The sequence below is a fragment of the Grus americana genome, chromosome 7 (assembly GCF_028858705.1).
Source record: "Grus americana isolate bGruAme1 chromosome 7, bGruAme1.mat, whole genome shotgun sequence".
In the NCBI taxonomy this organism is placed as follows: domain Eukaryota; kingdom Metazoa; phylum Chordata; class Aves; order Gruiformes; family Gruidae; genus Grus; species Grus americana.
Window position 1 is genome coordinate 3,238,698 of NC_072858.1, and position 17,791 is coordinate 3,256,488.

Genomic DNA, 17,791 nt, shown 5'->3' on the forward strand with positions numbered 1-17,791 from the left:
AGATGGATTTAAAAGCCCTGGGACCGAAGGTCTCCAAGTCCTATGAGATTTGGGTACAGATCTGAACTTCTTAATCTATCATTACAAGAGGAGATTTTCATCCTTGCGGGGAAGCGCTGGAGCTCTGCCCCGTGTCAGATCCCCCCGTCTCTGCACACCACTGACTGTTTGGCCTCAGAGTCTGCCCATGTCAAAAAAGCATGTCAAACATCGCACAAAAGCTACGTAGTTATGGCCAAATATTTCCGAGACAGACTGGAGTAGTCATTTGTAACCAGTAAAAGGCTTGCCCACAACGTGCTCGTGTTACCAATTCAACTGTATGGCTACATGCAGCCAAATTACATGGAAATTCCTAATATTTGAAATGAGACCTTAGCATTAATCTTCAACGCAAGAGACTACAACTAGTAAAATAATCGTATTTGACTACTAAGAAGCAGACCCCATGCACAAACCAAAGTATTAACCCGTAGTCCAGTACCTAACGTTCAAGAGAGCAGAAGGGAGTAACCGGCCAGCGACGCGCTAAAGGAACATTTCTCTACAGGACTCCAACCGTCTTAGATAAACTGTTCACTGCACTGGCTTTTCCTGCAGGACCACTACCAGTCTGGTTTCTAAAATCCTCATCTAACAGCAGCATTTCATTAAACAGGCTAAAAATGCAGTTACACGGTGGACCAAAGAACACGTAAGCACGTGGCTTTTGCATCTGATTTAACGAGATCTGCAGAAACAGCATATGGCCTGGCACGCTGACTTCTTACAACAAATGAACATTGTGGAAGCCCTCTGCAGACTTCTTTTCTGTAGGTGCCGCCTGCCTCAGCTGTATGGCAGCTTTTTCAGCATCAGTTTTGTGTGCTGAAGAACGCTTTCGCCCGTATTGATTTCTACTTGGACATCCTGCTCCTTTGGATGCAAAGCTGAAGTCTTCTGCCCATCTCCAGAGAGACCATTAACAACTTTTTTTTTTTTTTTAGCAGTCTACAACATCCAAAGACTTTTTCCTCTATCTGTATTTACTTTTACTTCCATTTTACCTGGTACAGGAATTCCTTATTATTTGTACTGAAATAACAATGGCAAAATCCCAACCTTAACTGATGTTTTTGACATCCATGGGGAATTGAAGCAAGTGGTTTGTGTTATTTTTGCCTGTCCGTGATTGCTATAGCATGCCTGTAAATAAAGCCCACATAGTTACAAAATTAAACCATTTTAAAAACAAAAGCAAAGGAAGATCATCCCATATGGTCTAAGTGAGGAGGAAGTATCAAAAGCTAACAAAGAAGGGTTTATTTGTTTTGTGCTCTTCCCCACCTTCCCTGCTTGTTTTATGCCTGCCCTTCCTCACCTCTTCATTTTCTTTTAACCTCCAGGAAAGATGCAGAAACCTAGCCAGGAATTCAGGGATACAAGAGACAGACCTACGAAACAAGTCATAGACACAGCACTTAGAGCTGTAAAACCTTTGCTGTACCGCTAAAAATGTCCCGCACAATTTCCAATTAGTTAAAAATTGTCATTTTCTATTTAGACCCCACTTTGACCAGACTGATGAGACCTATACAACTTAAATACTTCCATCCCATCTCCACAGTGACCTAAGCCACAGGACTAAGAAATCTTGTTAAAGTTCAGCGAGACACACAAAGCAAAACACAGGTATGACAGCCCACCCCTGTGACCACAGCATGGATGGATATATCCAAAACTATCTTTAAATGGGGTTGTTTGCGTCATGGTAATACCCCAGGCGAACCACAGCAAGCCTGCTTTGTGCTCCCCGGAAAATCACAGCAGGCAGCGCTCATGCCAGAGTTGTGACGCTGTTGCTTGGAACAAGTCAGTGAGGTCAAAGCTGATGCAAGTTATACAGCCCAACCACGGTGCAAGTGACCTCTAAAAACTGAAACGGAGGTTCTACAATGCTCAATACAAAACCACTTAAGCAGGAGTGTAAATTTGGGACTGCATTTCAAAGTTAGTAACATGACGAGTAGTTTTGGTCTGGTTAGTTACTTCTGGCTCTCCTTGGGAGAAGAAGGAAGAAGAGACAATTCAGTGAAATCACTAACGTTTGTGTATTTGTATATGAACAAGAAAAAAATTCTACAGCAGCCCAATCTCTCCTTCAAGTCATTAGTAATTGGTTGTTCATGCCCATTTTGTTATTATATTCATTATTCTCTTCTGCAAATACAATCAGAAATGAATGAGGAGATATCCACAAGTAAAGAAATTTATCTTGTGGATCAGTTTAATACATTTTTGTGTATCAAAGCCATCAGCAAATAAAACACAGCAATAATTCTAAGGAGCTGGCAGAGACAGATAAAACATCCCAATGCTGAAGAGAGTAATTCAGCAGAAATTATGCTTGAAATGCCTGGTAACACCGATCCATTCTGTAGACTGAGCCTAAGTTGCTGAATTCAAGATGAATCTGTGTGTTTTAGGTAATCCTAGCTGAGCAACTCAGTGAGCATAACGTGTTATATTCTTGCATTCACACTTTGTGACAGTACAAAACCACACAAAGCCACACTGAACGTGATGCGAATTACCTGTCAAGTAGACAGTTCTGGTGCTTTCAGCGTGATCAGGCCGCTCTGATTAATAACAGGGAGTCCTCAGCCACGATCCTGCAGCTTCAGACAAGCAGAGTACGTAACTCGAACAGACAAAAGGGGCACGTGGATATTCTTAAGAGGATCTCTAATTATTACTTTAATACACTTCCTAATCATCCATATCACAAATGAAACTTCCTAATCATCCATATCACCATCCTAAAACACCATCACCAGAATGTTTATCTCTAGATCTTACTCCACAAAAACCTGGCAGCAATTTATTCAACATCTCCGCACCATCTTTGGGCTCTCTCATTACTTCCCTCTTCATTCTCCACACAGTTCTTCCCACATCAAACCAAAACTGCTTTCCCTGGTGACCTGGAATGAGCCGTATGCACCGGTGATGCCCATCAACTCCAACCCTTTTCTCAGCGTCCTCATGTTTGATGAGAACTTGAGACTTTGGGAGTTGAGATTTGGAGCATTCACACCAATGTTCAAATTTAAGACAACTTCCCCTCACTTCAGAGTTTGGCTCTTTCTTCACGTTACCTATTTCAAAAGCACCTTAGAAAAAGCTTTTATGAAAGAAGTTTTGCAACTTTAGGGACCATTATTCTCTTGCAGTACAGCAATTAAAGCACAGCTTTTTGCTCTTCTAACACCATCCTTTTTGGGTAACTAATTTTTGTACGAACCTTTGCTGTACCAGAAGTCAAACAGATTTGTGTACTTCTCTCGTCTTTCACCAACATCAGCACGCTCAGGTCTAACTGTACAGTCATGATTTACAATTACAGCAGAACCAGAACCTCCTCAAGACGGTGACAGTTACACGGCCTGTATTTCCTGGTGACGGCTGACAGCACTGGAGTGCAAATAGAAATCTCCTAGACTGGTATTATTCACCAATTAGTATCCCGCTAAAGATGTCAGGTTTTAGACCTAAATTACCCAGCCGTGTTGTTTAGCACCGCTTCACACCCTCCCGGGGCTTGTCTGCCTGTAACCCTAATCCAAGCAGAAAGAGCTGACAACGTTCTGATGCCTTACAACCACTGACCTCGGGAAAGTCAGTCCTGTCTGTCATCTCCCATTTGCAGTAAGCTCTAGCACAGACTACAAACCACATTTTTCCATGCAGTGAGATTACCTGCATTCCCAGGGAAGGGGGATCTGCATGCCTCACACTGCACTCAAGCTCAGCGCTGCGGTGCCTTTCCATTCCCTGCACAGCAAAACTGAAGATGCAAGACCAAAGACGCACGGAGTTAGAACCCGCTTATCTAATTTCTCCTCTTTACCCAACCCAGCACTTGAAAAGCTACGACGAAAAAGAAAATAAGCTGCAGCTGACGTAGATGCTCGCAGTCTGGAGATGTTCTCAGTCTCCAGTACCCAGATCACTCACTCTCTCGAGGTCTGACAGTTTTGCAAACCTGTTGGCAAGAAGCTGAAGAACAGAACTGCTTTCTTCCTGTCATTTGGTGGTGGTCAGATTATTTTTTTTTCCTGAACACCTACGAAAACTGTTGATGTTTACTAAGAACAATTAAAAGTTAGTATTCCACAATGCAGATAAGGAACTGTCTTTAAGCTCTTGTTTTTAACAGCTTGCTATTTAAATTATTTAACAGAAAGTCCCATAAAAATGAAAAAGCCTTCCAGTGAAAGTACACTGCCTCTTGGACTCCTGGAAGACAGTATAGTATAAGCAGAACTATTTGTGATTCTCCTAGCAACACATCTCAGCAGCATCCTTATACTGCGAGTACCAGCTGTAACACCGACAAAGAGTTGCACAGATTTACATGGCAAAATAATGCTAATAAACCTTTGCTCAGATTTTCCTAGTAGCAATAGCTGCATAGCACAGTAAGAAAAATAAGCATAATTCTTTTAATGGTAATGTTATTTTTTCCAGTACACTAAATCCTAGCAAATGTTTGACATTATAACAATTTGACATTATAATTTGACATTATAACACTACGAATTGACAGGGAATATCTTTTGACGTTGCATTAGTTCCAATATGAAGTTAATAGCTATTAACTCAGACCACAAGGGTTTATATTGTTTTTAATGCAAGTGCAATCTCCTGGTAGCGTTACTATTAGTTGCACAAACATATTATCTTCTCCAGAGAAGTAAACCCTTATAGCACAGAATTTTACCATTTTGAATGGATTCCTTTTCGTTTTATGCATGTAACAGTACAGGAAGCTACAAAACCTAAGTATTACTAAAAATTGTGTTCAGAATGTGAAGACGACATGTCAAAATTATAGAAAATAGCATATACCAGCTTGTGCATGGGAAATTGTTTTGTTCTGTAAGGAAAATTTTAAATACTTTATCCTACAATAGATTTCTGTTCTACCTAAAATGGTACAGGCTTATTAAATCATACATTTTATTTGTTGCCACTTAGTTCTAAAGCTAAAGCTCACAAGAGCATTTAAAGGCATTTATTCTTTATCTTGGCCATTAGCTAGGATATGATTTTTATACATCATTCTTACAGAGCCTACCAATGGATGGGAGGGCAAAAAAAAAAAAGACAAATCAAATGCCATATGATCATGTTTATTCCAAAGGAAGACTTTTAAGGCAATTACAAATCTATTATGTCATCACTGAAACTAGATGATCGATAGATCCATTTTTTTAAATTGTTCTAAGAGTCATCACAACTCTACCAAACGTTTGCAGTTTACAGTGCAATGCATTAATTCTAAATAATGCATACCAAAGCTGGTTTTTGCAGGAGAATATAGCTAAAAAAATAAAGGATCGTTCTAGATAGTAGACTTTGTTTCAATTTGTGGAACCTCTTAATTTTTTTCACTGAAAATATAACCCCCCCTTCACAAACCATAATTTTGCAAGGGAGCGTACAGGAGTTGGGTGTTTTTTTTCCTGGTATGCACAGCAATAACATAGGTGAGAAATCTCCAAGCGTCTCCAGACCACAGGCTGGAAAGCAGTGATTTAGGCAAATGGTAGTGATGCTCTGTAATTCATTGAAGTGGTGCAAACTTCTCAAAACAGGATTATAAGGCATGGGCAATTCCCCCTCTACTTGATAAAATACAGAATACATAAATGCAGCAATAAGAATGAATTCAGTATTGAGCAATAAATAAGGAAGTTCAAGAGAGAGAAAATTCAAGTTCAGTGCCTAAGGGTTTAAAACAGATTTTAAAAAAACCTACTAGTTTGACATTTACCAGCGCTGCTAACTCTATTATTCTACATGAACAACTCTGATAAAAGGAAGACAGACTGGTCTACCACATCAGTTTTGTATGTCAATAGATACATCGGGGGGGGGGTCCATAATAACACTCATCAGTTCTTTTTACACCACAAAAATTGGGCATACTTACACCCCTGAATTTATCCAGAAGTCATATTTTATCCTCACACTTGTGTATTAAAACCCTATTAAAAATTTGTAACACACAGGAAAAGTTTCTGCAAACAACTAGTAATTAATAATTGCCTAAGATCATTCGTGTTTTCAGGTTGCCATCACTGGTTTATGCAATGGTATATTTAGAATTAACATAGAATAGGCTTCTATATTGTATTTGTTTACGTGAAGTAAATCCAAGTTTCTTTCAAATGTCTATTTGTAATGACAGAAGTGTGTTACATTCTACATATACACTTACAAGATGACTTATAGACATTGAATAGTTTTGAAAAACAAATATGCATTATTAAGCGTTATGATTCTATTTAGGCATATAAAAATGGCAGCAGGAACTTCTCATGAGAAAGGATAGCCTCGGTGTACTCAGAAGCCTAAAGATGTTGCAGATCACTCACGAGCCTTCCTCTACATGGTAAAGCCCAATTATTTGCATTCCCTTGCATTATTTTTCCTTTAAGCTATTACATACGTGCACAAAACCCCCGTGTGCTCTTACTTAATACATGCACAGAAGTTTACAGCTGCATCTCTGAAGCCTTCATTTGGTCTGAAAATACAGAGACTGAAATCTATACCTTTCCTCTGCATTTAGAACTTGGAAAGTTTAACTCCACTCTGCTTATTAACACATTTAGTCTTTGAGTATAGTTCTGTATCATAAAACTGCCAGAAATAAAATTCAAATTATAAGGTAAGCTACAAATCTCCTTTTCCCTCATTAACAAATCAGTCTGGAAATTCCACGCTGTAATTCACCTTCCAGTGCAGTGACTTTGCAGAGTTTGGGATTAAGAGTGGAGGTCCTGCAAAGATTTACTGCTGTACCTAAGCTTTACCTGCTGCCACAGACTTAAAGCGGACTGCTGGGAACCCACTGCTCCTCATAATTGAGGCGTGAATCACATAAAATAGGTCTCCTTCCTAGAAATGCCCATTGCGTTGCTGAACTGAGAAGAAATCTGGACAGCATCAATAAATGGAGAACCGAAGGGGAAGGATTTATTTAATTGAATAAAACACGCTACGGAGAACCTGAAATAATAAAGAAGGTGGTTTCCATAACTTACCCTGAAGACTTTATACTAATTTAAGGCTTCTCTGTGCATCACTTTTTATTATTATTATTATTATTTAAAAGTTTATTTCCATATTCAAACATAAGGGAACACTGCTTAAGGGTAATCAGCCAGAAGTTTATAAACAAATCAAGGCTAAAAACTGAAAAATAAGGTCTGTGATTATTTATGTATTTAACTTAGCAAATCATCTCCTGCAATCAGGGTTTGTTTCGAATAACCAAAGACAAAAAGTTGAAATCTATTATCTGTATTTAATTAGCATCTGCAACTAAAATTCAAATTCAAAGCCTTTATTAGCCCCCTGACAGAGTAAGCCATAAACTCTGCAGTCCTCACGCAAACTGAGAAACTCCATCTCAGGAGTTTCCTACCGTCTCCAAAAATCCCTCAGCTTCTATCGTCTTTCCCAGCCGCGCATTTTATGTACGCCAGCCTTGCCCTGCGTTCCAGAAAACGCTCCCGAGCGGAGTAACGGGCAGCAGAATTACAGATAGGTGGTGCAGGGAAAGGAAAGACATTACATCGAGAGATTTCCGTTTGCAGCCTCCCCGGCGGGGTGCCGGCTGTGCCCATGGCATGCTCCTGTCCCCAGGAAATGGCTCTGAATGCTGCTGGCACCAACGTCAGCGGACGGAGGGCAGACCTCTAGCACGGTCTGATCTCAAGTATGGGTTGAATGGTTAAGCAAGGCGTCCCCAGGAGACAACGCTGTAAATGCTGGTGCCTGAGTAAGCCAAAATGGGAGTCAACACCTTGTGAAAATAAAAATGAAAAAAAAATCCCAAACCAAAAAGGTATTATATAAACTCTGCCGTGTTAAATACTTAACTCGCAATCAACTAACTGTTTGCTCACCCGTTCTTTTATCAAATGTGCACATACAGATCTCGTTGGAGACCCTGAGATCTGAGTAGGACTTAAAAAAAGCTAGTTCTTTTGGTGGTTGTCATTCTTAATCACAGATATCTATAAAATTATTAGTACAAGCTACTAGCGGGAATAGAAGACTAGATTAGCTAAATCAATCAGGCCTGCGCGATTGGGAACGGGAGACCAGCAATTTTTGAAGAACCAATTTATTGGCTATTAAAGACACGCTTAAAATTAACTGCATCACAGAATATAGTACCCCATTTATCTAATTCTGTTCTGTAGAACATCACCAGGCTCCTGGTTTCATTTGGGTTATGGACTCCATTAATTCCATCCATGAAGCCATTCCAAACAGACCCAGTGATCTGAAAACCCCAAAGATTATGGGATTAAAGCGATATCTCAAATAATCTGAAAATTGAGACAGGTCAGAGGTACACTAAGAAAACATCAAGCCAATACTTTAGAATTAATTGTATGTTAGCGGATCCTGCCGTCAAGTCACCAAGTGCCAGAAAACTCACTTTGACAACTGAGGTGTCCTAAGAGATGTTTGTAAGAAGGGACTTTCAGATCCAACAACCAATTTTTGTAAGCCCCTTTTACGGGTAAAAACGTGTGCCCTCTTTTCAGGCGTAATTACTGAATATTTCACATCTTTGTAAATGCAACATTTCGTATTTGCTGCAATTTCTTAGTAGTGCATGAACTCGCATTAGCAGATTTGAAAACTAATGGATATAATGGCTGTTGTGTTACTGTATTTAGTTTTTCAGTAAAGTCATTAATTTACCAGACCATTATGGAAGATTTGCTTCCAGTAGTTCCACATAAATGAAAGTGCAGAGTTTTTGGTTTTGACAGTAGTTTTAACAACATATTTTAGCTGTGTCTAAAGCCAATGTCTGTGAAATTGCAGGCTAATGGCTCAGGTTCGGATCCTACACAGCACTTCAGTATTCACGAAAGCATTCCAAAATTCCCCCCGGACAGACAGATAGATGGATGTACGTCTGTATTTCCTACCGTCACCATCTTTGGAAGCTAACTAGTTTGAAAACTAGTATCTAGCCACCTCAGATGCCGTTATTTGAATGTTTTTATCCTGACTCTTCCCTCTTTTTGCCGCCTTCTACAGACCTTCCACTACATCACGCTGATTCAGATATGAACTTCCCCTTCTAAAATGCCTGCTGCTCCCTCCCCGCTACCTGAACCTGACCAGTTAGATAGAAAAAGGCAAACTAGACGGATTCTGGAATATTTCAGTTACTTGTTCGCACCTTACTGGGACCAGGGAAGTAAAACATGAAAAAAAAAAAAATTAAGTAATGACATATTTGCATGAGATTTTTGAAAGCAATTTGATAACCCAGAAGTCCAACCTCGCAGTACACAGGTTGTCTGCTGTGCACATTTGTGTGTCTTAATAACTTTTGGGAAATATCACTATTAAAAACCTATAAACATTCAATTTTCTATTGAAAATAATTTCTCCATTATGTTTTCTTAAACTAAAGATAGACCAGTCAATAAGGATTCATTCACTTGTGCCACTGAATTGACTTTATAAAACATACACCATTGTGGCACCGAACTCTTCAAGAGTTTCACATTTTTTATTAAATAGACAAAAGATTTTTAATTTAAAATGTATTTCAAATACCACACCTGAAAGTCCCTTTACTCATTTTACTCTGAGTCCCTCGGAGGGTAGATTGGTGTTTAAATGGGAAATACATGCAGGATACTTGGATTAAGTGGGAATTTGGTAATTCTTTAAATCTCAGCATTAGGGAGAAATTTGTGCAATAGGAGAGTAAAACTGACAACTTCAAATGAGGTGTAAAAATGAGGTCTTAACTACCCAGTTACTACAGATCCCGTAAGATCTGTGCAACGATAGAGCTGTTGGGTTTTTTGGTTTGGTTTTTCTTTTTTTGCTATGTGCTGTGTTAAGCAGTTGGCATCTTTTCATCCTTGAGGAGGTGCTTATATTTCAATAGCAGATTAAGTAATTTCTGTGAATCATCACAGGGTTTTTTTCTTTTTAGTGCTTTAGGATCCTTTGGGATAAGAAGCTCTATTATAAAGGCATATTAGTGCTTTTAGGAAAGGATGGGTTGTTTTGCATTTGAAGCAAAACCTTAATTGATATACTGCTGACTTCTTCCACAAACTTCAATAGTTCATAAATTTTATGCATACCAACCAGTTGCTAGTAATAATTAATCTACATCCAGGTTTTAGGTTTAGCTATGAGGTAAATTTTTTTTAAAAATCCAAATAATGACACCTCTAACAACCAACTAATTTCTTGCAAAGATGCAGGGTACATTCCACAGAGGAAACGGGTTTGGTAAGCAAGCATGCTGTAAGAAATAATGCCGCTTGGACACTTCTTGCTACTAAATATTTCCATTAAAGGAGCATTAAGGGTGATCAGTGTTCTAGACTATTTGTGCAAAACCACTTATTTTCATTTTCCCTGTACTTTTTATTAACTATGAAGTAAATTCAGATGACTCGCTTCCCCAGAGCCCGTGTTCCCTTGCAGTGAAGTCGGAGTGCTGAGCTCACACCCCGGCGTGACAGCCGTGGTGCCTGGCCTCTGAAAAGGCGTCTGGAAAAAACTCGTGGTGCCCCAAAACCCAGGTTGAGCCCCACTCCTCTCTGAAGGGCTCTCTGAGGAGCGGGCATTCACAAAGCCAGATAAAAGGCACAATTTTCTAGCAGTACGCCAAAGTCTAATAGGAAGGACTATGACTTCAGAGAATTGAGCAAAAAGGATGCGAGTGGCAGCCGTTTCAGTCAAAGCAGAGAAAAGTAGCTCAAATATTGAAAACTTGGGGGGGAAAAGTAGCGTTTCTGTGGTAACATGAAGCTTTTTGAACTGTTTTTGAATGCAGGCATCATGGTGAGTAAGGAGCCCAGCAAATGCTTACTCACCACCTCAGAAAGCGAAGTTGAGCCAGCAGCTTCGCTCGCTTTGGAGATGAAATACGCACTGGATCCCAACCGGCAGATTAAGAAACGAAACAAAGCCCTCCAGGTGAGATTTAAAGATATCTGCGAGGCCCAGAACGAGCAGCGGGACAAACAGCTGTCCACCACACAGGATCCCGACAAGAGAGACGCCAAGCCCGCCTCCTACAAAACAGCGTATCGCAAGTACATGACAGTGCCTGCCCGGAGGTCGATACCCAACGTCACCAAGAGCACAGGAGTTCAGACTTCACCCGATCTTAAAAAGTGTTACCAGACCTTTCCTCTGGACCGGAAAAAAGGGAATATTCTTAAAAGCGCCTCGACTGTTGACACCTTTAAGAGTCAAAACAACGGGTTTCTAATAGACGTTAAGGACAAAGACGGCGGAAGCTCAGGGGAGGCCATTCCGTGGAGCAAGAAGGCCGGCAGCCTGCAGACGGCGGAGTTCATCTCCCACCTCAACGAACGTACCAACGTGGGGTCTCGCGACAACGGGGCTGAGGCCTGGAAAGGCAGCGATTTGCACAGCTCTCCCAAAGAGCTGCCTCCTCCTCCTCTCCCAAACTCGGACGACCCCGCTTCCGAGGAGCCCGGCCGAGGGAAGCAGGCGGCGGGGCGGCCGGGGAGCGAGGAGGTCGCCCAGCCCCTCCCCGGGAGGGTCTTCAAGACTGAAGTGGCCACCGTTTATTTGCCGGCGGCCGGTTCAAACGCCTCGCAGACCGACCTGCCAAACCTCGCGGCCGAGACCGAGTGGTCACCGTGCCCGACAGCCGAGGAGGACAAAAAGAGGACCGTGCACCTGAACGGTGTTCAGCCCCAGGCGGGAGATGCTCGAGCCTGCTCGTCACGGGCGCAGTGCACAGCCACCGAATGTAACGAACAGACCCTTCAGATAAACGTTTCGCCTATGGAGGAGAGTCAGCCTTGCCAGACGGCCGTCGCGGTGAGCGAGGAATGCCAACAAATCGTGCCTCACACGGAAGTTGTGGACTTGAAAGCGCAGCTTCAGATGATGGAGAATTTGATCAGCTCTAGTCAGGAAACCATAAAAGTGTTGTTGGGTGTTATACAGGAGCTAGAGAAAGGAGAAGCTCACAGAGAAGGGTGAGTAGAAGCTTTTTAAATGAGTACAAGCTGGTTTAAATGCCTTTTCTAACAAGTCCTGCCCTTGAATTTGCTAACGTAGGTTTGCACCGGCCGCCGTGCATTCCCCTGCAGCATGCCGAGACGTTACACGTGGCGCTGCTCACGCAGGCTAAACCTGCCAGCAGTATTCGCAGATTTGGTATCTGCTTGGCCTAGGATGTAATTAAGTAGTTATTTAACGAAGGGCCTATCATATCTCCTCTTGTACCTTTTCTAACGAGCGCAGAATGAGCCGCTCTCCAAACAGGATTAGCGAGGATGCTTTCACATCAGCAACTTGTATTAACCGTAATACCTCACACGGCATGAAAAGCAGCAGAAAAACCTTAATTCTGTAAGAGACTTACCTTTTCAAGATTAAGGGATATTATTACAACTCTTAATATAATTCCATTAATAGCATATGAATCTTGTCTGGTTTACTTTCACCTTCTGAATTTTCAATGATATTTCTTTCAGAAGGAAATTAAATGAAAACTTTGAATATCAAAGTCTTCTTTACAGCATTCACACTATTCTACAGATGACAAACTCAAGCATAAAGAAACAAAACTTTGTTTATCCTTAAGTTAATGTTACTTAAATCAACCTATAAGGCATTACAAATAATAGTTATTCTTAACACAGGACAACCTTTAGTCTTTACCTAGACAGTTCAACCCCTCTCTTACATTACCTTAACAAGTATTTTGCAGACTGACTTGCCTTAGTTCACTAACCTTTATTCAGCGAATGCACCTCAAAATGTATGTGCATTGTTTGTGTGTTTTTAAATACTTTGGTAATTAAATCATAATTTGTCAGAAGAAATCTGGATTTTAGAAATAGAAGCCAGCAGCTCGTGCCACTTGAAGCAGCACATGTTTTCATTTGAGTCAAAGAGGTACATCTTAAGATTTGTAATTCAGCTCTTTCTCTAGGAATGCAGAAAACATCTTGTTAATCCTAAAAATTCAAAATGTTTTTCATTAAAAAATCATCTTAGCTGTTGGACAATGCTGTCAACACAGCCTCAGCATTTTCAGTTTATTTTACAGCTGGTTATGGTATTTTTAGAATACCTTGTCACATCTTGGATCTTCAGAGTGGGAAGCTTCTTGATCTAGCTGAAAGCAACACAGACTTACTGATTTATTTTTTTTAATTATTATTCAGAAAAAGTACTCCTCTGACTTTCTTAACTTGCAGAAAATGCAATAGAATTGGAAAGAAGTGGCACGCTGCTTGTCAAATCACAAAATATAGAAAAATATTTCTTCATCATAAGTCATCATCTGATCACTGAGAACCCTCTGTGTGTGAACACACACATCTACCCACAAAGTCATCTGCTACAAATACCAGTGCTCCCTCCATACACTTATATATCAGGTTTTTATCTTTTCCCAAAGATAGTAGAGCAACAGGTCCATCAAATACTTTTTTTTTTTATTGCTCTCACGTAAGCAGACCCGTTAAATGTAGCCAGCATTAGGAGTGTATCCCTGCTCTCAGCACAAAAAGAGGCCTTGCCCAAACTATCGATGATTGCTCCTATCTGCAAATAATCCTGCTGCAGTTGTCAACCTGACAAAGCTGTAGCGTATATTAGCCCTTAAATAGTGGAACTATCCATAAAGCCCAGTTCTTCACAATCTCTCTTGTGTATCAGTCTGCAAGACTACACTACGTTTGACCAAAACGAGCCTATTTATTAGCACTCCTTTACTTTCCCCATCACAGGTTCCCCAGCAGCGGTGAAATCACCCCTGAAAGACACATCACACATTTTGAAATCTTTTCAAACATGTTGTGGTATGTGGAAGGGACTATTAAAATATTTTCATGATTCTTTGACATTAAGCGTAACCAGTGGCAGTTATACCAGTGGTCAAGACTAATTATAAAGATTGGAAGCAAAGTATCTACAAATCAAAGTGAGATTTCAGATAGGGGGGTTGTTTTAAACACAACGGTGTATGAAGGTGCTGCCTTAAAACTTATCGAGAGCAGAAAAAGGCTTCTACTTGTAGCCGCTTGCAGCCACTCTTCCATATGCTCTAGGCATGGCCCACGCATGCATGAAGGATGTAGAGATGGGGAAGGAGGAAAGAAGGGAGATGCAGACTTGCATATTTTCTCCTGGTTTAGGAATTCCTGTATTCCAGATCCCTCTGATTTTCTATCACCTGTGTGATTTTAAAGGAGGTTGCACAAGGGACTCCAGCATCATGTTTGGGACATTTCTGTTGCCCACTGATCGCACTCCAGAACTAAAAGAACACTCTGTTCTCGTGCAAAGCACCAAGGCGTTATTAACATGAAGCCTGTCTTTATCCCTGTTTCCTTCAAATTAGACAACTATTTCAATAATAGGTTGCCTCATCCTTTTATTAGAATAATTCTTTCCAATTATTGCATTCATTTCTACGTTTTTGCCACAGAGACCCACCACTGTGTACACTATTACGTATCTTCTCAATTTAGCATGTTGATCTTTTTTCCTTTTCTAACCAGGTGTTAGGTCAGTTTATAACACGAAATTAAAAGCAGTACTACTGCTACACCTCTGCTTACTGTAGCATATATGAGTCTTCCACCTGCTAAAACAAAACAACGTTCTGTGTCTCTCCTGGTTTTCTTATGTGTATTAAATTCCTTACAATAACATACATCAAGAAACAAATTCAAATAACACACCGCTGGTTAAAAAAACCCCAACAAACCCAAACCTGCAGCTAAATCTTTTAATCAGATTTTCCTCCCTTCAAGAAACTCAGTGTTCTTTAAGTGCTGTTGTAGTGCCATGGGACTAGTGCTCAGTGGATTCATTTTCACTAATATGCTGTAGGTCTTGAACTGCTATTACTGCAATTCATCACTAAATGAGTCTATGCCAGCAAAACTGTATCAGCATCTCTGAAGATAGCAGTATCATCCTTTGGGTGAATATCATCCATGTATACTTTTCAAAATGTCAGTACTACATTATCTGCAATTAGCAACAACATACAGCACTCAACTCTGCTGAAAAGAAAGGGAAAAACCACCGGCAGCAGCGGCAGCAAAGCACAGAGCAGCTCTGACGCTCCACGGAGCCGAGGGCTCGCATCGCTCTGCCAAATCTGAGACTTCGAGGGTGCAGCGTGACCTCCCTCTGCCTCTGGCTGGGGATCAGGCCCCAGTTATTGGTCACAGAGTGCAAAATTCCGGCCGTCAAGAAGCACAGCTCTTACCATCAGGCACTACAGAACTTTAATACATTAAATCTATCTAAATAATACATAGTCGATTCAGGGACAGTGGTAGAAATCATTATCCCTAGCCTGTGACACCCCCCCCCCCCCCAAGATCCAATGAGATTATTAAAACTGTATTTCTTATGTGTATCGTTATTTACTAAATCTTTGGCAAAATGGTAATTATATCTTACTACGTGGAAGCTTCTACAAAAAAAAAAAGAAATTACATCACAGCAAAGGGCATTCAACAACATTTGTGTTAAGTCACGCGTGAAGAAAAGTAACAGAGCTATAGCTTCAATTCAGACTTCCAGCTCAAAGATGGAAAAATGGTAAATATTACATGATGCAAGGTGCAGCTCTACAACAAAAAGCAAGTTTTATGCTCTGAATGACATTTGCTTTCTCTTCTAGTAAACTATTAGCAATCTATATCAACTATAGACGTACCTGTCTGCATTCAGATACAGCGCATCCAGTGAAGCCAGCCAAATTCTGCTCTGTATGGAGCCTCACTAAGGCCGACAGGATGGAAAGCAAAATGCAAGTCACTAATTCCAAAACCTGGCTAACTAACACCTAGAAAATACGTAACAGAAGATGAACAGATAATCACAAACATTTTGCAGCTGGAGAACACAGCTGACCTGTCCTTTAAACCCTTACCATGAAAAGTAACAGCAATCTAGGCCCTTCTCATTATACAATAAATCAGCAATTTTAATAAACAAAGTACTCAATTTGCCATACAAAAATAAGTCACAGTATTTTGACTCTGACAGGCCAAATGCTACACATTAGACAGGAGTTAAACGAACCTGTTTCAGAGATAATTTGTATTCATTTATTAGTCGACAGTGGTTCAGGAATTTAAAGAGCTCTCAACAAACATTCATGAAACAAGCAGTCCCAGGCTCCTTCGAAGAGGCTTTAGAAAGAACATGTTCTCATGGACAGAATTTTAATGTCATTTCACGTTGTCCAATGAATAAGGGATATTTGTGTCTCTTACTATCATTTCTAAGCAGAAAATAAACCAATACTGTGTGTGTCTGGATGGATGTTTAAACTAAAGAGGAGAGGAGAGCTTCACCCAGTGCAGAGACAGCATCCTCACCCAAGTACTTCTGTCTTAAAAATACTGCAAGCAGTCATCCTCAAGGTCACAAGAGCTGAGCATAAACTTATCATCCTGACTCAGGAATGATGGTAAATCAAAGTCAGATAGCCAAAGCAATTATTGCCCCGATTGTTTGCTTTTCTCCTTTTCAGGAGCTACTTCCAAGTCCAATCCAGCTATTCAGCTCAGACGAAGGAGATGGAGCAAATAAAGGTAGTAACAACCTCTGCTGTCTAACTCAATCCATCTACACACATGAGGCAATACCCTTAAAAACCAAGGAGTTCCTTATTCCACATAAGGAGAAAAGAAAGCTTAAAGAGCTTACAAGAATACCGGCTTTGAAAGCACAGCCTTTGGAAGTAATGGGCTAGCTGCAGAAATGATATGACATGGTTTCATTTGGGACTTCCATCCCACCTTTGGGTTTTTTTTGCTTTTTCAATTACAGACATGGCAAAGCAAAAGTTAAAGAAAATTGTTTCTAAGAGAAAACTCGGGAATGGAGGGAAGCAATAGATAGATAAGCTTAACAGCAGAAGACAGCTGCACTACAAATAAATATATGAAAACCAGAAAGAATACAACAAATTTCATCTGCGATGCAGAAATTGTATCATATACTGAGTGCCACCAGGTTTTAAGAGACTGCAACAGCAGTCTCTTGGAAAAGGACTACGATGACCAGCTTTATTTTCAACTCTGATCTTTACATACATCCGTTTTGCCTCTCCTTTGGAGTGGTCACATTCATTCTGACTATTACTGTACCCGAGACCACCTCCTAAATTCTCATCTCTTTATCCTCACTACGGTTGTATTTCAGAGTACGCATCATTTACAGATCGTTCCCAAACACAGATAGACCAAAACTCCTTGGAAGTTATAACAATTCACCTTTCTGAGGCAGAGACAGGAAATCTCTTTGGATGCATCTTCGTTAGTCAAGGAAAAGAAATAATTTTTGCACAGATCAGTGCATTGTGGATCTTGCAGTCCTTGGGCCAGTGGATGGTTGGGTGTTTTTTTAATTCTAATCCGTATATACCATTTTCTAGTTCAACAACAACAGAACACTCTTCTTTTCCTTTCCTTACAGCCATTCAGGTAACTACTCCCTCTCTTTTGCTAAGTATACAGTTAATTCGAATTATCAATGGCTGAACTGCCAGGCTTCATCATTGCCCAAAAGGTGTATGCGTCACGCGATAAACTTGGAGCCCTACTGAAGCGAAGTGCATGACGTGACAATTTATGCTTTTCTGTTAGGTCACTAAAGCAGTTTTAGGACGACCTCTTTGCACGTGGACTCGTGACGAGTCCTGTCCCCCGTGCCC

The 17,791-nt window shown here is 40.5% G+C and overlaps 2 protein-coding genes across 4 annotated transcripts in view; one reads left to right on the plus strand and one right to left on the minus strand.

The window, feature by feature from the left end:
* DOCK1 (dedicator of cytokinesis 1) overlaps window positions 1-17,791 on the minus strand; it is a 309,905-nt gene that overhangs the window by 161,035 nt on the left and 131,079 nt on the right. The gene's annotated exons all lie outside the window — the stretch shown is intronic.
* Window positions 1-17,791, plus strand: part of INSYN2A (inhibitory synaptic factor 2A) — a 48,340-nt gene that overhangs the window by 3,983 nt on the left and 26,566 nt on the right. Inside the window, exons 2-3 of one of the 2 annotated variants that reach the window (XM_054831426.1) lie at window positions 6,337-6,439; window positions 10,889-12,071. In XM_054831426.1, coding sequence (XP_054687401.1) covers window positions 10,894-12,071 — 1,178 coding nt within the window. In that variant the 5' untranslated portion in view covers window positions 6,337-6,439; window positions 10,889-10,893. The remainder of the gene's footprint in view (window positions 1-6,336; window positions 6,440-10,888; window positions 12,072-17,791) is intronic. The other variant, XM_054831425.1, reaches the window with a different exon arrangement.